Genomic DNA, 23,150 nt, shown 5'->3' with positions numbered 1-23,150 from the left:
GCGTCCAGGCTTCTGCCTTGAGTTCCTTCCCTGCCTTCCCTCAGTGACAGGAGGATGGCACAAAGCTGTGAGAAGAAGCAGTTCCTGTCCTCCTCCATCCTCCCCAGGATGCTTTTGGTCATGGTGTTTCATCACAGCAGTGGAGACTCTCAGACACTAGAAAACAAACACAATCATCCAAGTTTTAGATGCTGGTATAATTGTTTACTTTCAAAGACAGTTACACAAATGTTCCCTTCTATCTCTTTTGGAAACACCGGTAAGGATGGTGAAAGCGGGTGCCAGAGCATTTACACCTCAGGGATCAGCCAGAACTCACATACTCTCCCCCGCTGAACACTCCCCTGCACATACACCTCACACACAACTCCGGGACCTTCTGGAGCTTCCCAAGGCCTGGGACCTGGGGCTGTTTGTGTGTTTTTGAGACAAGGTCTTGCTCTGTGGCCCTTGCTGGTACTCACTATGCAGGTCTAGGTTCCTCCCACTCATAGCAATCTTCCTGGCGTAGCTCCCTGGGTGCTGGGATTGCAGGCATGTACCAGGATACCTAGCTGAATCCTGTGTTTTAAGTCTGCTCCTCGGATTAAAAAAAAAAAAAAGCTACCTGTCTTTGAACAGATGATATACATAGATGATAGCATGTAGAAGACACATATGTGATACAGCTAGATAGTGCACACAGCATCTCCTTGTTCTCACGTCTTCCTCTAACATGCAGTGAGCAGTGGCAGCTGCCCACCAACTCAAGAAGGGCGCTACGGCAAATGAGACCGTCCAGATTCGGGAGCTCTGACATGAGCTGGCTAGACTGGCCCCGGGGTGGCTGTCACATTGCTGGGCGCTCAGGATTTAGCAGGTGCCCACACCTACATACCGGATGAGTAATTGAAGGCATTCACGGTGGTGCTGGGCTCTTGTGCAATTTTCCCTTTCCACTGCAGAAGGTGTTTTCTATTTGAGGCTGTGGGTAGGCTTGGCTGGAAAAGTGGTTATAAAAAATTTATCTGTCCGTGGATTAACGTGTCTGCACCTCAGTTTCCCCACTTGTGAAATGAATGGTGGGACAGTACGTCTTGGCTCCCTTCCAGCTCAGCCTGAGGTGTCTGATGTTACCTCTGTCAGAGCTTACAGGGCAGTAATCCCTTGGAGGTCTGGATCCTTCCTCCCGCCACTGTTTGCCTGTGGATGAGCCTGGGATGGAGGGAAGGGAGGAAGAAGCAGGAGCCTGGATCTCATTATAAACCATCTGCCAAAAAAAAAAAAAAAAAACAAAAAACCATCTGCCTCCAAAGCAGGAGTCCCCAAGGAAGGAAAGTGCCCCAGGCCTGGGGTGGTCATCTTCCCTGGCGGGAAAGGAAGGTCAAGGTCCCCCAGCAGCCCCAGAGAGCCAGTAGGATGTGTGAGCTTGGGGTAAGTGGGGTGGGGAGGGAGATCTGGGATCAGCGTTCTCTGAATTGCCCTGAGAGAGTGTTTGCCTGGACCCCAAGACTGCCTGCCTCTGAACATGGACGGCAGTGTTTCCTCTTGCCTTGCTTTCTGGTGGGGCCAGCAGGGTGTCAGCACGGTGGGGATGGCAGAGGCTTGGAGGGCAAAGGCAGGAAGGACGTTCAGATTGCTAGTCAAGGGTCAGGACAGAGACTGCCAAAGTGGGAGGACACTGCTGGAGTTGGCAGAGGTTCTCTGACATGAAATATGCCATGGGGGAACGGGGAGTGGGGACGGAGGGCGGGGGATCAGAGGGGAGGGAGGGGAGAAGGGAACAAGTGGGGCACCCTTCCTCTCCATGTTCATTTATAAACATTGGTTAGAGCGGGGTTTGAAGGGTCTGAGGAACGGGCCTCAGAATCTCAGCTGAAAACAAAACAGATGAGTCAGGACTGAGAGGAAAGAGAAGCTCACAAGTTTTTGTCTTCTGTAAGCCTCAAAACAAGCCAGGGCTAGTGGGGGTGCACACCTTTAATCCCAGCTCTCTGGATACAGAGGCAGAGGGATCTTTGTGAGTTCAAGATCGGTCTGGTCAACAGATTGAGTTTCAGTCCACCAGCCAAAGCTACCTAGTGAGACTCTGTCTCAAGAAAAACCACAAAACAACTAAAACAAATAAAACCCCAGTGTCTCAAAACATCCCCATTGGTAGAGTTTAACTCTACCAATTTCTTGGTGTGGCTCACTGAGCCTAAGTCTCTCATCCAAGGTCACCTGGGCTGGGCAAGGTGGCCAATCTCACTTCCCTATACAGCCCACCTCCTGGCAAAGGCTTCTCTTTCTCGATGGTCCTGAACCTTGCCTAAGCCTCTACCACGAGGGGAGAGCTGGGGCATGGACAGACTGGGCAGCCTGTCTGTCTGTGAACCTTTGTCAAGCATTCCCTGGGGTCAAGTTCACAGTTAGGACATTACTTGTCCAGTTAGAAGTTAGTAAGGTAGTGTGGGGGAAGCCCTGGACCTGAGTGGAGCAGAGCCGCCTAGGTGCTCTGTCCTGAGGAAACAGTCCTCCAGCTGGGTCTGCAGGAGTCAGTCAGGTCTGCAGGAGTGCACTGGACACCAAGAGAGGCTAGACCAACCTGTGGGCTTATAAGCAGCGGCTGTGAACGCCACCCAAGCACGAGGAGGATGTCCTAGGTCCTGACTCCCTCCAGGTTCAGCCTGCCTTCCACAGAAGGCTCTCCTCCCAAGGTCAGCCCCAGATTCAGCCTGCCTTCCACAGTGGAAGGCTCTCCTCCCAAGGTCAGCCCCTCACACTCAGTCTCCCTGCAGCTTCAGCCCCATCATCCCAGGCTGCCGGGTTCACTTCCTCCTCACTGGCTGCATACTAACCTCAGTTGGGGTGCTGGGCACAGGCTTGGGGGACCTCTGACAATGACATGCTCCTGATATGAATGACAAACTCTACTTTTCTAGAGTCTCGGAGACGGACCATTTTCGAGTACCACCGCGTTGAACTGGACTCCAGCAGGATAACCAACATGTCGGCCGTGGAGTTCACCCCATTGCCAAGTGAGGAGGGAGGGGCGGGCAACCTGCTGTTTTGGAACATGCTTTAAACTAAAAAATGCCGGCTTCTGATCTCAGACTCTATCTCTGATCCCTGGGGACACAGTCACCTAACTTCTCTGGACCTAATTTTACCGTCCTGCAAAGCTGTAATCAGGGTTGGAGCCACACAGGCCAAGTTGAGTACAGAAGTGGCAACCTTGACATAGACCAGCTCACCCAGGCCTGGGGTGAGGTTTATGTCTAATCAATGCTATCTATTGCTAGGGATACATACCTGAAGGCCCAGAGAGCCAAGCCTGCTTGGACAGGGCTCCAGATCTTTGGTTACTCACCCTCTTCCCCCTAGAGGAGATAGATGTCCCTGGAGACTACCTCACTGGGCAGCCTTGGTTGAGATGGAGCTTGCTATGTAGCCAAGGCTGGTTTCTCCTTTGTGGTGATCCTCCTGCCTCTGCCTCTCAAGAACTGAGACTACAGGCGTGTGCTACTGCCCCGGGTCCAGAATCCTATTTTTCTAGAGGATTTTGTTCCTTCTCTTGTCTCGCGAGTCTTCCTGCTGACAACTGAGGCTGTAGCTGTTCACCAGCCTTCTGTGACATTTCTTGTGTCTCCTACAACCTCCCCTGCCCCACCCCAAGCACTTTTCTCTTCCCTGGAAGTTCTGGGAACAGATAGCAGAGAAAGAAAAAGGAAGTTTTGTCATGAGTCCCGGGCCCCATCTCAGCCCGATCTCAGGCAGGTGTCTTCTCCCAGGGCAGTCAGAGGATGAGGACACAACCCAGGTCACAGTCATCCTCCACTGAGGCTAGAAGCCCAAAGGCCTGGGAAACAGGGGTTTCCCAAAGACCACTGTAAGAGTAGACATTGGGATCATGGTGATGTTGGTCTGTAATTCTCTTTGAGATGCTAAGGCAGGAGAGCATTGAGGTCAGGGATATCTTGGGCTGTATAGGGAGACTCTGTCTTTGGGAGGAATTAAACCTCAAGTCCTAGAAATCAGGAGCAAGAATTTCCAGGCTCAGCTGCCCCAGCAGTACAGAGCCAGCCTGGGAATGTGTCTCTTGAGACTGGAGGGAGGCTGGGAGCTGGGCAGACTGAACATTCTGACTCCAGGCTCAGCCAGGCCCTGGTTCAAACCCAGACCTGCCATTCTTAACTGCAAGACGCCAAGTCTCGGTTCCCCTGTGAAATGGGGTAAGGAAACTCCCACGGTTTCTATATATTCCTGACTCCCAGGACATATGAGTGTCCTGTATTGGCTATTGTTCTTGCTGATGTGACAAAATATCAGACAAAAGCAGCTTAAGAAAGGAAGGGAAGGGGCTGGAGAGATTGCTCAGTGGTTAAGAACTCCTCTTCCAGAGGACCCTGGTTCAGTTCCCGGCACCCACATCCCACATGGTGGCTCATAACTGTCTGCAACCCCAGTTACAGAAAACAAACATGCAGGCAAAATACCAATGCACCTAAAAATAAAAAAAAAATAAATTATTTAGAAAGAAAGGGAGGGTAGGGTACAGTCCTTCAGAGTGGAGACTGGTGTGGTGAGTGCAGCTCACATAGGGTCAGCAGTCGGGGTTCCTGGGTCCCCAACCCGCTGGGCTTCAACTCACCAACTGTTCTACCCACATTCAAGGTGGATCTTTGTCCTTGGTTGTGCCTCTCTGGGTGGGGTCCTCTCAGATACCCTCAGAAGTGTTTCTTCTAGGGGGTCCACAATCCAGTCAAGTAGATAATGAGGACCAGCCATCCCAGGGACCAATAACCAGGAGGGCTGGAGAGAAGAAAGAAAGGGAAAGAGGAATGGCTCTCCAATGAGCACATCCAGGAAGCAGAGGCAGGAGGATTTCTGTGAGTTTAAGGGCAGGCTGGTCTGCATAGCAAACTCCAGGGCAGCCAGGACTACTTAGGGAGAGCCATTGTCTCAAAACATAACAACAAAAGCAAGAGAGACAATAATGACCTTCCATGCTCACCCAAGTCCGAGGCACTGCAGTCCAGGAAGGACGGGATTCAGGAGAAGCAGTGACGTCATACTGACAGCAGCAGTTTCCTCTCTTGCAGCCTGCCTCCAACATCGGAGCTGTGACACCTGCATGTCCTCAAACCTGACCTTCAACTGCAGCTGGTGCCACGTCTTACAGAGGTTTGTGTCCAGGTTACACACGGAGGTGAGGTGGGGCTGTGAGGGGTGGCCAGGGCCCACTGACAGTCTCAGGCCACACTGCCCACTGTCTGCTGGCATTAGGGTCTCTGTCCAGTGCTGCTCTGGATCTTTAGGACAAGAATGTCACAAGTAAGTTTCTCTCAAGGCTTGCACCTGCTCCAGGTGGCTGTGTGGCACAGTAAGGCCTGGGGTGGCCAAGCTTCAGGAAGATCATCTGGAGACTCCAGAGACTGTAGATCTCCCAGGAAAGCCAGCTCATTCTGGGCCAAGGCTTCAGAGCTGTGGTCACTCCAGAATCACTGGCTCTTGTGTCAAGATTTCCAGGGAGACCCCAGGTCTGAATTTTTGCTGTGGTTATTGTTTGTTTGTTTGTTTGTTTTTGTTTTTGAGACAAGGTTTCTCTTTGTAGCCCTGGCTGTCTTAAAACTCACTCTGTAGACCAGGCTGACCTCAAACTCACAGAGGTCCACTTGTCTCTGCCTCCCGAGTGCTGGGAAGGTGTGTACCATCACCGCCAGGCCCAGGCCTGCATTCTAGCCTCATTTATAAGCATGTGGCAGGCCATGATGTAAAGCTCGTCACTGCTGGGTGAGCTCCATGCCCCCGGCCCCCGCCACTGTCCTCTTGGGCTGCCACAGATTTCCTGAAAACCAGGAGCATGGATGCTGCAGGTATCGGAAGCTCAGGACATTCTGGATGAGATGCAGTTCTTAAACCCAACGCATCTTCCAGTCCTTGTTCTGGAATCATCCCCTCACCGATTAGGCTTGTAATCAATCCAACCTCAGTTCTTCTAGCCAAGATAAACAGTGGCAGGAGATGGGGGAAAGGACTCCTTTGGGGACGCTGACTCTCCTAAGAGTGGGGGAAGCCCCACAAATTCCAAGAGCCTTTAAGGCCATCTTGAAAATTGCAAAATTATAGTCTCTAAGCCTCTAAGCAGCGGTTGTGCAGTGGTCAGCATTTCCTTTGCTCCTCTCCAGCATCCCAGGGCAGAAATAGAAGCTCTTGATCCTATAGACTGCCAGCCTGTCACAGGAGACACCAAGCCACCCATCAGAGAGCAGCTGGGATGGGATGCCAGGGACCTTGGCCCCCGAGGTGTGTCCTTCCCTTTCCCTTAATTCTTTACCCTATGAAATGGTCCAGAGTGTGTGACTCAGGGAGGCGTGGGTAGGGCACACACACTGTCACCGCAGCTCATGTGGTGTTAGATAGCACTTTACCAAATGCATCCAGAGCCCTTAGCAGCACGGAGCCCCAGGGGAAATGGGTGGCATAGACCCCCTAATTGTCTTCTGGGAGCAAAGCTTTACTTCCTGTGAACTGTGAGAACCACCTAGAAGACTTGGTAAAAAGAGCAACCGGGCTGGATGTGGTGGTATAGACTTCTCATCCCAGCACTTAGAAAACAGAAGCAAGCCGGGCGGTGGTGGCGTACACCTTTAATCCCAGCACTCGGGAGGCAGAGGCAGGCAGATCTCTGAATTTGAGGCCAGCCTGGTCTATGGAGCTAGTTCCAGGATAGCTAGGGATGTTATACAGTGAAACCCAGTCTCAAAAAAAAAAAAAAGAAAAGAAAAGAAAGGGAGGGAGGAAGAGAAAGAGAGAGGAAAGAAAAGAAAAGAAAAAGAAAAAAAGAAGAACACAGAGGCAGGTGGATATCTATATTTAAAGCTACCCTGATCTACATAGTGAGTTCCAGGATATCCAAGGCTACATATTAAGGCCCTGCTTCAAAACAAAACCAAACCAAAACTTAAAAAGCCAGCCCAGGGCTGGAGAGATGACTCATCTGTTAAGAGCACTGGCTGCTCTTCCAGAGGGACCCAGGGTTCAAGTCTCAGCATTCAATAGCTTACAACTGTCTGCAATTCCAATTCCAGGGATCTGGTGCCCTCTTCCAACTTCTGCAGGCTCTGCACACATGTGGTACACAGACAGACACACAGGCAAAAAAATCCATATATGTAAAATAAAAATAAAATACATTTTTAAAAAAAAGCTATCTGGGCATGGTGGCACTTGCTTATAATCCCAGAACTTGAGAGGCTGGGGCAGGACCAGCAGGAGTTCAAGGTTACCTTCAGTTGTGTAGTGATCCCCAGGGAACAAGATCCCAGGAGCCTGATTTTTTAATTCATCTCATGCATTTTCAAAGCTGAGCAGCATTTTCTGAGCCTTGGGGTGATACTTGAGATGACCTCACATGATCCCTGGGATCTGGGGGCTGCTGCCAGGCATGACTCAGTATCCAGCTCGTGCTGAGCCCTAGGAAAATGGGTCAGACGAAGCAAACCCTCCCTTCACCACCCCCAGTGAGTGGCCACACCCAAACCTAGCGACGAGATGGTGGAATAGGAGCTGGAGCCCCCGAATGTAAAGATGCTGGCCAGGTTGGGAAATGTAGGGGCTTCGGTGGTGGGCTCTATCTCTGTGACAAAACAGGAATGCCTCAGTAGAGGGTACAAGGGAGCTGAAACCACCCATCCCAGCCAGACACCCACGGCGCTGGACTCCCTCCAGCAAAAACTTCCAGCAGCCAGCTCTCTGGAGCCTCAGCTCCAAATGAGAGCTGATCCCATTTCCCTGAAAAGCCAGAGGGCAGGGCCAGTGCACTGGGGACACCAGTGGGCTTCTTCTCCCCTCTCCCCCACTCACTCTACCTTCTTTAGCCACTCAGGGCCTCCCTGCTCCCATGCTCTGTAAAGAACACCTTCATGGACCACGGCAGGTAGTTTCCTTTTATCCTACCCTGATCCCCACTTGTCCCCTTGACTCACAGTGGAGTCTGTGGTGGCCTTAGCCCTGGAATTGCCCAGGAGATGATGGTCGTAATTCTCATCTTACCATGTCATTGGGAGGGTTCCTTGAGATGAGCCTGGTACAGTGGCAGACTGCACCAGATATTCAAGACACACTCAGTAAATGGCCCGTTCTCACATTCTTCTCCGAGGCAGTGTTGGCTAGCCTGAGACTTAACATGTGCCGTTAAACCTAAATGGGAGACTCAGGGTTGGGGTAGTTTTTGATTTTTGTTGTTTTTGTTTTGTTTTGTTTTGTTTTGTTTGTGAATATGGGTGTTTTTCCTGAACGTATGTCTGTGTACCATGTTCATTCCTGGAGCCCTTGGAGGCCAGAAGAGGGCATGGGATCCCCTGGAACTGGAGGCACAGACTGGGGATGGAACCTGGGTCCTCTTGTCTGGAACTTGCTATGTAGACCAGGATGGCCTTGAGCTGCTTCTTTGGCATACACTACCACAACCAGCATGAAGATTCAGTCTTTTGTATTTTGGTTTTGGTTTTGTTTTGTTTTCTGAGACTAGGTTTCTCTGTGTAGCCCTGACTGTCCTGCAACTCACTCTGTAGACCAGACTGGCCTTGAACTCAGAGGTCTTCCTGCATCTGCCTCCAGAGAGCTGGGGTTAAAGGTGTTCACCACTGCCACCACCTGGCTCAACTTAGTCTTAAAAGAATCTGCAGCATCATCAAAGAAGCCTGAGTTCCAGCCTGCAGACTGCTCTTTGTCCTCCATCCCCTAAAAAGGGAGAGGATGGTGGCTGGGCCAGCTTAGCCTCTGGAGGCCTCACTGGATGGCCCTCTGGAAACATCACCTTGATCTCACTTTGGTGTGGGCACATGGCAGCTGCTCGGACTGGATTAACTCGCTGAGAATTCTTTCTCTGCGCTCGTGGTTTAGGATGTTATTCTTCCATGGCGATATGCTTGGGTCGTGTTAGGCTTAGTGGCTTCTTCTGGCAGCAATAACGAAGAATGGAAATTCAAACAGGATGCTGCGAAGAACGAGCTCGGGTTCATGCGTGTGCCCCACCCTCTCCCTAGGAAAATCCTTGGTGTCTCCTGTCCTCTCCAGAGACCCATGTCAGTCTCTGACACCGTTCTTATTGCTGTCTTGTGATTACACAGAGGGAGTTGGCTACATTACATAATCTGATGCCTCAGTAGTGATGGAGAGACCTGACTGAACAAGGTTTTCTCCAATGGAAAGCACAGGCATGGACACCCCAGATTCTCAGTACAGAATTGAAAGGACCCTGAGAGCATCCAGGGTCCTGCACACACAGACACTGCTGGGCAGAGAAAGCCTTGATCTGGGAAGCTGGGGCAGAAGGAAGAAGTAGAGGACATGCAAATCTCATAATGAAAATCTCATATAAAAATCTCATAATGAAAATCTAAGTAGAGGACATGCAAATCTCATAATCATCTCCTGCCCAGGGCACCTGTGCAGTGGCCTTCTGGAGCCTAGCCAGCCAGCCTGGAGCTGAACCCCTCCCCTTACTACCCTTGCAGGACTGTTAATGAGTAGAGGGGTAAGCGAGAGGGGAGGGATTCCCTTCCGAACCCCTCACATCTCCGTATTTGCTTCCCCTATAGATGCTCCAGCGGCTTTGACCGCTACCGCCAGGAGTGGTTGGCCTACGGCTGTGCCCAGGAGGTGAGACCCATGAGTGATCTGCTCTAGTCCCTGCTGGGAGAAGGGATGCTGCCAGAGGACTCTGCCCCAGATAACGCTCCTCAAGCTGGCTTTGGTTTGTGACGGCCTCATCTTCCCCTTCACCCCAGATAGGCTTTCTGTTCTTCTCTGAGCCACTTTGGAGGGTTTTCCAGGGCTCGTTGAGCCCTCCAGTCTAGTCGAGCTAGTGATGTGTCCGTGAGCAGGTCTTACTGCAGAGGAAGGGGTGTTATGACTCACCTTGGCCACAACCGACTCTTCTGGGGGCCACTGTCACTCTATCCCTTCTGATTTTGAGGGAGGCGGTCATTCTGAGAGTGAGGGGGCTTGTTCCAGGAACCTCCTACTTGGATTCCTATCCAGGTTCCAGGTTCCTTCTAGACCAGTGGTTCTCAACCTTCCTCATGCTGCGACCCTTTAATACAGTTCCTCGTGCTGTGGAGACCCCAGCCATCAAATTATTTCATTGCTCTTCATAGCTGTCATTTTCCTACTATTAATGAACTGTAAATATTTTTGGAGATAGAGGTTTGTTAAGGGGACGCGACCCACGGGTTGAGATCCACTGCTCTAGACTCTAGAAAAACTTCACGTGGGCACGAACAGGTGATGTTATCCGGGTACCACCCCTCTCCCGTGCCCTCTCAGATAGGCCTCCCTTTGTGATCTGGGCTAGCCTCGAACTCACGCGGCTTCCTGCTCTAAGCCAGGCACACTTCACTGCTCTTATTAAACATGACTCAAAAACCTGGGGACCAAGGCCCTCACTGACAAGAGGGGAAACTGAGGCACAGAGAAGTTTAAAGAGTTGGCCTGATCTTCACCACGACAAAGTACCAGGCTCAATGTTTAAACACGAGGCCTCAGGCTTCCCTGCCATGTTCTCATCTTTCTCTGACTTAGGAAAAAAATAATTGGGGCAGCAAAATGGGTTAGTGAGGAAAGGTGCCTGCTGCCAAGGCTCAGAACCTGAGTTCAATTCCTGGAACCCACATGATAGATGACAAGAGCAGACTCCTGCGGTTTGTTCTTTGACTTTCGTGTGCTTCCTGTGGCGGTCACATACTCTAAATAGATAACATACACTAAATTGATAAATGGGTGGAGAAGCCAGCCATATCTGATATTGGCTGTTAGTTTACTATTAAGATATTATCATTTGTTTATTTATTTTGGTTTGGTTTGTTTTGAGACAAAGTCTATGTAGTCCTGGATGTGCTGGAACTCACTATTTAGACCAGGATGCCCCCAAACTCACAGAGATCCCCTTGCCTCTGCCTCTGAGTGTTGGCACCCAGCCAGGGACTGTTAAGATTTTATCTATTTATTTAAGATTGACCTCTTGCCAAGTGGTGGTGGCACACACCTTTAATAGCAGCACTTGGGAGGCAAAGGAAGGTGTCTCCGTGAGTTTGAGGCCAGCCTGATCTACAGAGTGAGTTCCAGAACAGCCAGGACTGTGACACAGAGAAAAAGATTGGCATCTCAGCCCTCCTCAGAGAATGGTTTGAAGCGCTGGCAGATAAATTACCCTGTGAGATAAGTCGCATTAAAGTGGAAGATTCAATATTAGTTATTTTCTGAGACAGGGTCTCCCTCTGATGACCAGACTGGCCTTGAACTCCTGGACTCAGTCCCCCCCACCCCCACTCCCGCTCCCAGCCCACCCCCTGCTCCACCTCCCAAGTAGCTGAGTGTAAGTGTCAGGTTTGGATGCATTCAGGACTGGCTGTGTCCGGAAGCAGCACTGGGTCTCTTGCAGGCAGAGGGCAGGACATGCGAGGACTTCGAGGATGAAGGCCACTACTCAGCCTCCCCCGACAGCTCCTTCGGCCCCTTCGATGGGGACCGCACCACCTCTTCCTCCCTCCTCATCGACAGCCTCACCACAGAAGGTAAGACACAAGTCCTGGGGCACAGAGACACCCCGGAAGAGCCTGCCCGCTCCTGACAGGGACTGTGTCACAGGACAGGGTCTGCCCTGGTCTTTCGCTGACGGCGCACTGAGGCTCAGACAGCATAGCTGTCTTGCTGGTGAGAAGTGGGAGCCAATAGAGGAGAAGCTCTGACCGCTGGGAAGACTGACCGTGGGGAGATAGAGATCCCCTCAGAGAGGGGAAATGGATATTAGAGCACCCCATCTTAATAGTAACCTTGCAGAACCCGCGAGGCTACTTATACTACAGAACAACATCTCTGTCCATGTAATCAGTGGTGAGGGACGATTGTCTGATTTTATTTTTCTATAACCTTCATTTTTTTTCCCTTCTTCTGGTATTGAGATCAAGCCCAGGGCCTTACCACGATACCAAGCAAACACTCCGTCACTACCGTACATGCCTAGCCCTCCTCTTTTTCTTATTTTACTGAGACAGGGTATATTAGTTACTTTTCTATTGCTGTGACCAAACGCTGTGACCAAGGCAACTTATACAAGAAAGAGTTTAACTGGGATTATGGTTCCAATCACTGGACAATCCTAGCCATCCATCAGGTGGCCAACTGCATCTTGATCGTGTGCCTAAGAACAACTGTGGTATATGTGCTTTATCAGCTTAATAGCTGCTGCATCCTCCTTCCTCTGACTGGAGAGCCACGTCATACTTCACGAGCCTGGCAAGATGGCTTCCTTCCACTGTCAATGGCTCTGTAGGACAGACTGGAACACTCGTGTCCACCAGGATAGGTGTGGGCTGGGCTGTAGTGAAAGGTCTCCAAGAGATGCCGAGATGATGGCTGGGGGTATGGAGTTTATTGGAAGAGCTATTGATGCCATGGACAGACAGACAACAGCATGATGGGAGCTTTGAAGAGAGGAGTCAGGGCTCACATAGCCGAACCTGAAGTCTCTCCTGACACCTTCCCTGAGGGTGGGAGTGGTTCCACTGCACAAGCCTGCAGTCAGGGAAGGGGCGGGGCAGGATGTGTGGCCAGCAATACCTCCTTCGATGTGAACTCTCTTCTCCAGGTGAGAAACCCTGGCACTCAGGTCCTCTGGAAGGACAGCAAGCACTCTTTACTGCTGAGCCGTCTCTCCGGGCCCCAGCATATGTATTTCTTATGGTTTTCTTCCGTTATCTACATTTTGATGCCTCAGAACCCCAGGAGAGCAGACAGAGTAGATGTGGAAGCACTTGGGGATCCCAGTGCTGCAGACAAGCGGGTGTCAAGGACAGTGAGGCACAGAGTACACACAAACTGTCCCCTGAGAAGCGGCAGTATCTGGACTAATGAGAGGCCAGCAGGGCATTCGGCTTGGGTGAGGGTTAAAGGAGGCTCCTAAACGCCCAAAAGTAATATTTGAGATAAATAGTTCAATGCGGTGTTTATAAAGATCAAAATTAATCTAAAAATTCGACAATGTACCAAATACCAAAGTTTTCGGCAGAGGATGGGACTCCCAGGTCAGCTCTGCAGGGTTTTCTGTGGTGATGCAGTGGAGGGGGCAGTTGGGGGAGGCTTGGGGATGATAGACAAGGAGGCAGAAGCGACAATGGCTCAGCAGCTCAGCCTGGGAAGGACCAGGGCTCTGAAGGGCCTTGAGCATCTCTCCAGCTACTTTCAGCAGCTTCCTCTGCAGTGTGTAGCTGTGACATTTAAGAGACCACTAGGGCCTCAAATGCCAGTGCACAAACACGGTACCCACTAAGAGTCTCCAGCAGCCTGAACTGTGGAGGTCCAGCAGGAAGATGGATGAAAAGCTATAAATTGTGGTGCCGTTAAGACGGTTTCAAGTTGAAGTGGTTAGAGCCACAGCCTGCAGTGCTATGGGACTCTCAGACACGGAACTCCTGGCTCCCTTTGCCTCCTGTGGCAAAACCCCAGGAAGAAGGTTGACCGCGGAACAGACTGAGAAAGCCGCTGGTGTACACCTTGAGCAATAGAGAGGGAGCTGAAATTACTGCAGTCCCAGGAGTCTGCCAGCAAACCGGGGGACCACTGTAAACCTTCCACAGCATCCGGCTGCCCCTTAGAAGGCCAGGCAAGATTTCCATACAGCATCCCAGCCAGCTGCCTGGCCCCTTTCTTCTCTCCGCCCACCTGTATACACAGCTGGCAAATTCTTTGACTGGGGGCTGTCCTGTCTTCCCTGCTTCCCAGTTTACGACTCACTTCCTCCCTCTGGGAAACTGTTGATTCCCATGATCTGGGTGAGGCCTGCAGAGATAGCTTCATCATGTGAAGTTTATTTATTTATAGTTTTGGGAGGTTTTTGTTTGTTTATTTGTGTGTGTGTGTGTGTGTGTGCGTGTGCGCGCGTGCACGTGTTAGAGCCTAAATCCAGAACTTCCCACATGTCTCATGCTTGGCATGTGCTCAGTGACTGAGCTACAGCCTGGTATTGTGTGTGTTTAACTGCCCCTCTGCTTCCTACCCCATGTGGGTGGGGACCATGTCCATCCATTATCTGTGGTCTCCCTAACGCTATCCGCAGCTGCCCAGCCCATAGTAAACATTCATTTTTGTTGAATGAACAACACAGATAGGAAAAGCTGGGTTGTCCCAATCATCCCTTACACTGTTATATAGTTTTGGGCAGGACATCTCCCCTGTCTAAACGGAAAGTTTGGAAAGGACAGCTCCTTAATGTTCCATCTAAACCTGGGATGACAAAGTCTGAATGATCCACTAATCTTGCTCCTTCTCTCCTCTTTGAAGATGACACCAAGCTGAATTCCTACGCAGGAGGAGACGGTGAGTACAGAATTGCCTGTCCCTCTTCACCAGACGAATGGATGGGGGTCCACCCTGAGGAGTCACAGCGGTGGGGGAGGGAGAAGAGCAAACCACGAGGGTCTCAGGCCTCGGGCTGAACAGGAGGTTGGCAGGTCTGCCACCATAGACCCCTGGTCAATGGAACACGTCTACTCTAGACCCCTCTTGTCTCAGCCAGGAGCCTCCTGTGTCTGTTGCCCTGGAAAGAATTTGAGGAAGTGGCTGACCTGGTGCCACTCGGCAGGGGACAGGGGGCTTGTGACAGGGGGACCTGCTCCCCTGTGGGCCTCAGCTATATGGGGCAAGCAGTTTCCTCAACATTCAGGTTCCCTCCCAGGCAAAGAGCATGCAAGTGTTTGTTGTCCATGCCCATCTGTAGAGGTCCCAGAGGGGGGCTACCACCAGCCTCAGAGAGAATGTTCTCTGGTCGTGGAAAGCCCCCCTCTTGCTGTGGCCCAACAAGGATGGATGTGGGAATGCCTTTCTAGCTCCAGGCTGGGGGTGTCCTTGGGAGTCCAGCGGGAGAGCCTCCTTTTTCACAGCGCAGTCTGGCATACCTCCCAGTGGAGATGACACGATTCTTCCCCTCCTTAAGTTTGAGAAGCTTGGTGTGTGTGAGGGGGAAGGAACCGGGCCAGACTCTTCCAGCTTGTGCTACGTGCTCATCCACCACAACCCAGATCAGAGTATCACAGCAGGCTAGAGGCCGATGGCGAACCACCAAGTCAGCAGAGGCTAGCCTGGGTGTGTGCCCTCAACGTTTCCACTTCACAGCATCACTAGAGTGGCCCGGATAGTCTCTGTCCTGGGTTTCTTCTGTGTACACAGTGCCCGGCAGAGACAAATGGGGTGAGCAAGAATCCTGATGCAGTCAATGTCCTGTCGAAGGCCTCACGCTCCAGTTCCCCTTCCCACCCGAGAGCCACGTGAGGAGGATTGGGCGTTTCCATTGCTGACATTCACCTCTGTCTTTTTAGCTCATTCCTCCACACTAGGTAGGGGAGCCAGAAATACCCACCTCAGGTAATGTTAGGGAACCCGCCTTCCCAGCATCCGACACTGTCTGTGTGTCCTTAGGCAAATGGCATGACATCTCTGTGTTTCTGTTACTTTAGACATAAAAGAAAGGGTGAATTTGGATGACCCTTTGGATATATTTCAAATGCCTGAGATATTCTCTAACAGCAGTTTGTAGGTTCCTGTGGAGGGTTTGGCTCATCCCACTGACTTCAGGCAAAATGGGACCCTCATTTCACAGTGGACCCCGTGGTTCTTAAGAGCTAGATAGTAATCCTACCATCCCACAGGCAACAGCCAGAAACAAGATAACTATGGTTGCTTGCTATCAAAGCGATTAATACTAGTTCAGGATTTCCGAGATGCTGGGCGAGGTTCTCAGGGCTTCGCATGAGTTCTGTCATTTTATGCATGGCACAGTAACCCCCAGCTAGACAGCTATTGTCCTTGTCCTACAAAGGTGATAACAGGCTCACAGAGGCTAATGTACCCAAAGTCACATAGCTAAAATGTGATAGATTATAGGTTTGAAGCCAGTCTAGATTCCCTATCTCTCTTTAATCATTATTATTGTTGTTGTTACTATTATTATTATGATTATTTAGATAGGGTTCTTACTGTATAATCCTGACTGTCCTGGAACTCATTCTGTAGACCTTGAACTCACAGAGATCCATCTGCCTCTGCCTCCCAAGTGCCAGAATTAAAGGCATGTGCCACCAAACTCAGGCTGAGTTCAGACTCACCACGTAGGTGAGGATGCGATCTTGAATTCTTCACCCTCTTGTCTTCTCCTAACTTCTGAGATTACGGGCCTTTGAGACCACACTCAGAGCTAGGATCCCAGTTTTTTAAAATTACATTTATTTCGTGTGCGAAGTCTGTGAACACATGCTACCCTCCCTCTGGAGATCAGGGAACAGTTCGCAGGAGTCAGCTCTCTCCTTTCCACCATGTGGTTCCCAGGGATCAAACTCAAGTTACAAGGCTCAGCAGCAAGCACCTTTACCCACCGAGCCATCTTGTTAGCTCCCAATCTCTCCTAACTATCACGTGCCCTTTGCGAGTTTCTCAGAAGTGCTTACTGATGTGGCCTCTCTATAACTTAAGAGAAGCTTCTAAATGATTCTAAAAAAACGCATCAAAGGTGCCAGGACGTTCATGTTGTTATGTACATCCCACCAACTCTCACCGTACCTCTCTGTGGGTTTGAAAGTGTGGGTGTTTGGGGTGTTCATCTCGGGGACCCTGTCAGAACCCAAGGCTCTGAGGCCCAGCTTCTCTTTGTCATCTCCACAGGACTTCAAGACAACTTGTCCCCGAAGACCAAGGGCCCTCCTGTGCACCTGGGCACCATTGTGGGCATCGTGCTGGCTGTGCTCCTGGTAGCAGCCATCATCCTGGCTGGGATTTACATCAGCGGCCACCCTAACTCCAATGCTGCGCTCTTCTTCATCGAGGTTAGTGTGGAATTTGCCCGCGTCTGCTACGGGCGAGCTTCCACGTCTGGATTTCCCTCACCATTCGGAACCCATTCTGTCCCGTTCCATCCCATGCCATCCCTCGCCTCCCTGAGGAACTTTCCTCCACTCCATCCCATCATCCTGGGACCTGGCATCAGTGCTCTCCCTCCCTAGGGCATGGTCTCCCTCCTTTCCCACTTGTGAGGTTAGGAAAGCCCCTAGAGGAGGCTGGTCAGAAATGTCATAGGTGCCCTATTAGTGGCTGGGGGCTGTCCCCTAATGACCTACAGCTTCTCGTACCCAAATTTGAGATTTTGAACGTATTCAGAGTCATGAAGGAGCTAACATATTTCCCTGCTTCTGTGGGCTTCATAGGTGATAGCCAACAAGCCAAAATGCTCATGAGGGCTGTACTCTCAGGCAGCTCTAGCTGGGGACGCTGCAGGTTTGATGGTCCAGAACCCAGCGGGGACAGAAGTAGATCATAGGAAGTAAGCCTCAACAAGCCAGAGCTCAGTAATGTCTGGCTCCCATCCGACTGGTGAAGACATTCCCAGAGACCCATGCACACCCCCGACAATGATGTCTGAGGATGTGAAGATGACCTGGCCCTGTCCTCTAGGGGGTCACAAGCAGATAGTGCCCCTCAGTGAACCCAACAGCACTTATGTCGTATATCAGAGTGAATGTCCCCAGAACCCTGATTAAGAAGGACCATTTGAGACGGTTCCAGAGGGGTTCATCTGATACACCAGGGTCTACCTGGGTCACAAGCCCACTGACCTCATTCCCCAGAGGCCTGAGAGGTTCCCTCAGCCTTTTAAAATGAAACAGCATCTTTCCAGTTCTGAATTTATAGCCTACCTGGGTATCACCAAGAACCAGTGGTTCCTAGGCCACAAGGACTTGGAAGGGTGGGGTCAAGGTAGGGCATATGCATTTTGGTTTCCCATGGACTCTGATGCAGGACCTGTGCTATCTAGCAGGCCCTCTTGGCATTTTCAGAGTCTCCTAGATAATTTGGACATCTGCAGCCTGCTTCATCCCTTCCTACAGTCTCGTGTCTCCAGTCTGCTGTTGAAGCTTCTAGCTCAGTTTTGCAAACCACACAATGATGAATAAAATGTGTTCCTTCCAAACCTGCTTCTCAAAATGCCGGGCAAGGCGTTGCACACTTATAATCCCAACACTTGGGAGGTATAAGCAGGAGGATTGCTGCAAATTCAAGGTCAGCCTGGTCTACATAGAGAGTTCTGGACCAGCCAGGACTATATTGGGTTTCTAGTGGCTGCGGGTTTACTTGAGAGGAATCTTGCTGAGTAGTGGCCCCAACTACTAGGTGTCTCTCCACAGTGAGTCCCTATTCCTGAGCCCCCATTCCTGAGCCCCCATTCCTTCAAAACCCTTATAAGAGGAAACCTTGCCAGGCAGTAGTGGTGCACACCTTTCATTCCAGCACTCAGGAGACAGAGGCAGGGCTGGAGAGATGGCTCAGAGGTTAAGAGCACTGACTGAGTTCAATTCCCAGCAACCACATGGTGGCTCACAACCATCTGTACTGAGATCTCCTCCTCTGGCGTGCGGGCAGAATGTTGTATACATAATAAATAAATAAATCTTAAAAGAGAGAGAGAGACAGAGGAGACAGAGGCAGGTGGATCTCTGTGAGTTCAAGGCTAGCCTGGTCTACAAGAGCTAGTTCCAGGACAGGTACCAATAACTACAGAGAAACTCTGTCTCGAAAATTTAAAAAAAAAAAAAAAAAAAAAAAAAAAAGGAAAGAAAGTAAAGTAAAAGAGGAAACCTTGCCCTCAGGGGAGGGGAGTCTGATGAAGAGGTGGTATTCGCTGACTTTGCTTCCATGTCTCTACAGCGGAGACCTTACCACTGGCCAGCCATGAAGTTCCGCAACCACCCCAGCCACTCCACCTACACAGAGGTGGAGCCCTCGGGCCACGAGAAGGAGGGCTTCATGGAGGCCGAGCAGTGCTGAGCACATCAGGCCAGAGACCTGGGGATGGCGTGAAAGCAAGTCACAGCAAAGAGAAGGGATTTTTCCCGGCCTCCTCTGAGCTGGCCTTGGGCCAGGAAGACGATGACTTATGGTGCCCAAACTATAGTTTGGTCCTCACACCCCAGAAAAAAGGGGTACAGCAACGCAAAGGAACACTAACCTCAGAGTTCCCTGTTCCGGTGGAAGAAGCCTCCTTTCTGGGGTCTCTCGATGATCTGCGCTGCAGCTTTTAGCAGTGCCCCTCCTCACTGGAGACAGCCTGGCCACTGAAGCCCTTCTGGGGCTACTGTATTCTAGGGTCAGTAGACTCAAGGGGTGGTCTTCCTAGCTATGGAGTCAGTGCCCTTGACTCCAAACCCTGTGGCTCTGGAAGCCTGAAGAAGGGGTGCCCTCCGTCAGAGAGCTCTTATCCCTTGAGACAAACCAAATGAGGGGCGAGAAAAAAAAAAAAAAACCTTGGGGAACTCTTGTTTTCTGGCCTTGGTCCTTTGCTTCATCCTTTCTGCAGAGACCCAGGGCCGACATCAGAACATGCAGCCTGCAGCCCAGGCTGCACCCCGCCCTGTTCCTCAGCCTTCACCTTGCAAGCCGGTCTTGCATGGCTGCCAGTAATGAGTGGGGTGCTTACTCCCCCATGTGCCTGGTGCCCGCTTTATTTGCTGGTCTGGCCTGTTGTCAATGCCAGTAGTTTCCTTCAAAGGGAGAAGCAACTCACCTGGCTCATATTTCTCCTTGACTGACCTGGGTTGGGAGGGTTTGTAGCCATTAAAAAACAAACAGGGGGCTAGAGGTTTCTTTGAGACAGCCCTGCCTCAGCAGGGAGCTCCAGTTGGAGCCTGTGGAAGCACAGTTGCCATGAAGGTGAGGAATAGAAAAACCTGGCGTGGGAGGGAGGGACCTTGACCTGGAAATCAGCCTCCAGCTCTCCAGCTCTGCAAAGAGCTTTGGGGGCTTGGAGTTCATGCCTCCCTACTTAGCCTGGTTTTAAGGTACTTCTGTCCCTCTGATGGGCACATCTGCTTCCAAAGGACGATGAAAATCCAGCGCTCACCCTCCCTCCAAATAACTACCATCAGCCAATAAATATGTCACAGCCTCCTCCACTCTGTCACAGTTCCTGTGCATGTAAGGAAGCACCCGAAAAGAAGTCTGAGCTCCAGGTGGGTCAGTGGGAGGAGGGAAGGTTGTCTGCAGATACCTGGATACATCCGGTCCAGAAAAGTCCAGCCACTCCACAATTGACCCATGAGAGGACACCGGTGACAAACAGAACCAGAAATATGTTGGTGCCTGCTCTCCTTCATAAACCAAAGGAGAGAAGGCTGTGGGGACAGGGGCTGTGGGGACAGGGGCTGTGGGGACAGGGGCTGTGGGAGGGGCTTGAGAAAGGGACCGTGAAGCAGGGTGGAGTGCCTTGCATCCATGAGGAGACAGCCAAACGTGTGACCTGGGCACCCAGCCCTGCACTGTCTTTGCCAGTGACCAACCAGCAAAACACCAAGGGCCACTGGGTCTGAGATGGTGCTGTACTTTGCTTTCTATTGCTGCGATTAAACACCATCACCAAATGTAACTTGGAAAAGCTCACAGACCCTTATGAAAGGTAATCAGGGCAGAAGCCTGGAGTCAGGAACTGGTATAGAAATCATGGGGAGTGCTACTTAATGGCTTAATCCCTGTGGCTTGCTCTCTGCCCCATCTCCACAGGGTTTCTCTGTGCAATAGTCCTGCCTGTCCTGGAGCTCGCTCTGTAGACCCGTCTGGCCTCAGACTCACAGAGATTCGCCTGCCTCTGCCTCCCAAGTGCTGGGATTAAGGGCATGTGCCACCGCCCAGCCAGCCTATTTTATTATGCCACCCAGAACCACCAGTCCAGAGAGGGCACCATGCATAGTGAGCTGGGCCCTCCCACATCAACCGTTAATCAGGAAAATGCCCTGTAGACCTGCCTACAAGAGGTGATAGAGGCATTTTCTCAGCTGAGGTTTCTTTTCCCAATAACTATAGCTTGTGTCAAGTTGAAAAAAAACCCAACCAGAATGGTCGACTAATGGAAAAACTCATGATGTAAACTTAGTGTGTGTGTGGGGGGAGGACACAGCACACTCTGCCCCCACCCAAATTCTGTCACACTTCTTCAACTTTGAACCTGGGTAACCATTCTGGGTTCCTGAAACAGGGAAACAGGAGGGAGGTAGGGACACCTTGCTTCTCTCCACTGCAGGTGGGGAAACAAAGTCATGATGTGTTAGCCTGGGCGGAGCCAGCCTGGCTGGCCCCAAGGTGTTACTTTTGAAGGGACTTAGAGACATTTGAAAACAGGCAGACCTGTGTGTTTACACCAAAAAGAGCTGAAGAGGGCTGGAGAGATGGCTCAGTGGTTAAGAGCATTGCCTGCTCTTTCAAAGGTCCTGAGTTCAATTCCCGGCAACCATATGGTGGCTCACAACCATCTGTAATGAGGTCTGGTGCCCTCTTCTGGCCTGCAGACATACACACAGACAGAATATTGTATACATAATAAATAAAGAAATATTAAAAAAAAAAAAGAGCTGAAGAGCCTTGCGTTCCTCAAAACAGCCGAACACCCCACCAGAGCTATGGTCCTCGAGGGCGTGAGCCTCTTCCTTGTTCAGAGAAGCATTTCTGCTGCTGGGGAATGTGACCTCAGAGTTAGAGCAAGTTGGATAGGGAGCGTGAGTATACAAATGGAGACAGGTCTTAGGCCTCCCCTCCACGTCTGGCTGAGTCCGGCAAGGCTAGGCTGTGCCTCCTGTATGGTGCACTAGGCTTCCCACCCCATGACACATCAGGTGGCTGCCAGTGCCTTCTCCACACGGTGGCTCTGAGTACCCTAGGGAAAGCGGGTAGGGGCTCTACAAAAGTCCATCACACAGTAGGAAGCTTCAATCTGTGAAACTGGACCGGGGAGATTTCCCTGCTGTTCAAAAAGCCCAGCAGGTCCTAGGATGTCTGTATTTTGTATCCTTTAACCAGCCAAAGAGCCAGCAAGATGGCTCAGTGGGTAAAGGCATTTGCTGTCAAACCTGAAGACCTGAGTTGGATCCCTAGGACCTGCGGAGTGGAAAGAGAGAACTGACTCCCACAAGTTGTCCTCTGACCTCTATACACGCACCATCGAACATGTGTATGCACACATACAACAATAAATACAATTTTACAGGAGGAATAGTCAAAGAAAATGGGAATGTGAGGAGAATGCAAGGGTTGGGTACAAGAGGGCATCACTGCCTCCTCCATTCAGCCACTCCTAGATTTGTAGGTTCGTCTCCTGGGGTTTCTGATTCTAGAACACAAGGCATATGAGCCCCAACACCCAGGAGACCCCCACTAGGTACCACAGACTGGCTTTCCACGGTTAGCAGGAAATCACTCTCCAGCCATGAACCCCACCTAGCCCAGCAGACCCTGGGACTCTGGAGGTCACTTTTCAATCCTGTCTTAGTTGCGGTTTCTGTAGCTGTGAAGAGACGTCATAACCATGACAATTTTTTTTGTTTATTTATTTATTAAAGATTTCTGCCTCCTCCCCGGACCGCCTCCCATTTCCCTCTCCCTCCCCAACCATGACAATTTTTATAAAGGAAAACGTTTGACTGGGTGGCCTACAGTTTCTGAGGTTTAATCCATTGTCATCTGGGTGGGTCATGACAGCACTCAGGCAGACGTGGTGCTGGAGAAGGAGATGATAATAGAAAAGGGGCTACATCTGGCTCCCACAGGCAACAGGAAGTGGTCTGAGATACTGGGAGTGTCTTGAGCATATATAAGATCTCAAAGCCCGGCTGGAGAGATGGCTCAGAGGTAAAGAGCATTGCCTGTTCTTCCAAAAGTTCTGAGTTCAATTCCCAGCAACCACATAGTGGCTCACAACCATCTGTAATGAGGTCTGGTGCCCTCTTCTGGCCTTCAAGCATAACGCAGAAAGAATATTGTATACATAATAAATAAATAAATAAATATTTAAAAAAATATCTCAAAGCCCTCCTCCACAGTGACACACTTCCTCCAACAAAGTCATACCTATCCCAACAAAGACACACAACCCCAATAGTGTCACTCTCTATGAGCTAATGGGGCCAAATACATTCAAACTACCACAAACCTGGAGCTGAGGTTAAAACTGTCCTTTGGTTACCAGAAGAAAGGTTCTTGGTGAACCTATGGAAACAGTTTTTAATTTTTTGGGGGTGGGTTTGAAACAAGGTTTCTCAGTGTGGCCTTGGCTGTCCTGTGATTCACTCTGGCCTGGACTCGAACTCACAGAGAACATT

General features: G+C 50.7%; 1 protein-coding gene across 1 annotated transcript in view; it reads left to right on the top strand.

Annotated features, from left to right (window-relative positions):
- Positions 1–19,953, top strand: part of LOC121442510 (plexin domain-containing protein 1-like) — a 55,553-nt gene extending 35,600 nt beyond the window's left edge. The window contains exons 8-14 of the mRNA XM_041644109.1: positions 2,904–2,999; positions 5,064–5,145; positions 9,567–9,627; positions 11,408–11,540; positions 14,305–14,340; positions 16,678–16,838; positions 18,715–19,953. Coding sequence (XP_041500043.1) covers positions 2,904–2,999; positions 5,064–5,145; positions 9,567–9,627; positions 11,408–11,540; positions 14,305–14,340; positions 16,678–16,838; positions 18,715–18,834 — 689 coding nt within the window. The 3' untranslated portion in view covers positions 18,835–19,953. The remainder of the gene's footprint in view (positions 1–2,903; positions 3,000–5,063; positions 5,146–9,566; positions 9,628–11,407; positions 11,541–14,304; positions 14,341–16,677; positions 16,839–18,714) is intronic.
- Positions 19,954–23,150: the final 3,197 nt, after the last annotated feature.

The sequence above is a fragment of the Microtus oregoni genome, unplaced genomic scaffold (assembly GCF_018167655.1).
Source record: "Microtus oregoni isolate MIOR12 unplaced genomic scaffold, Mior012 000091F_ref0000469, whole genome shotgun sequence".
Lineage (NCBI taxonomy): Eukaryota > Metazoa > Chordata > Mammalia > Rodentia > Cricetidae > Microtus > Microtus oregoni.
The sequence above is the reverse complement of the archived record's forward strand: the minus strand, read 5'-3'. Positions and strand labels throughout refer to the sequence as shown.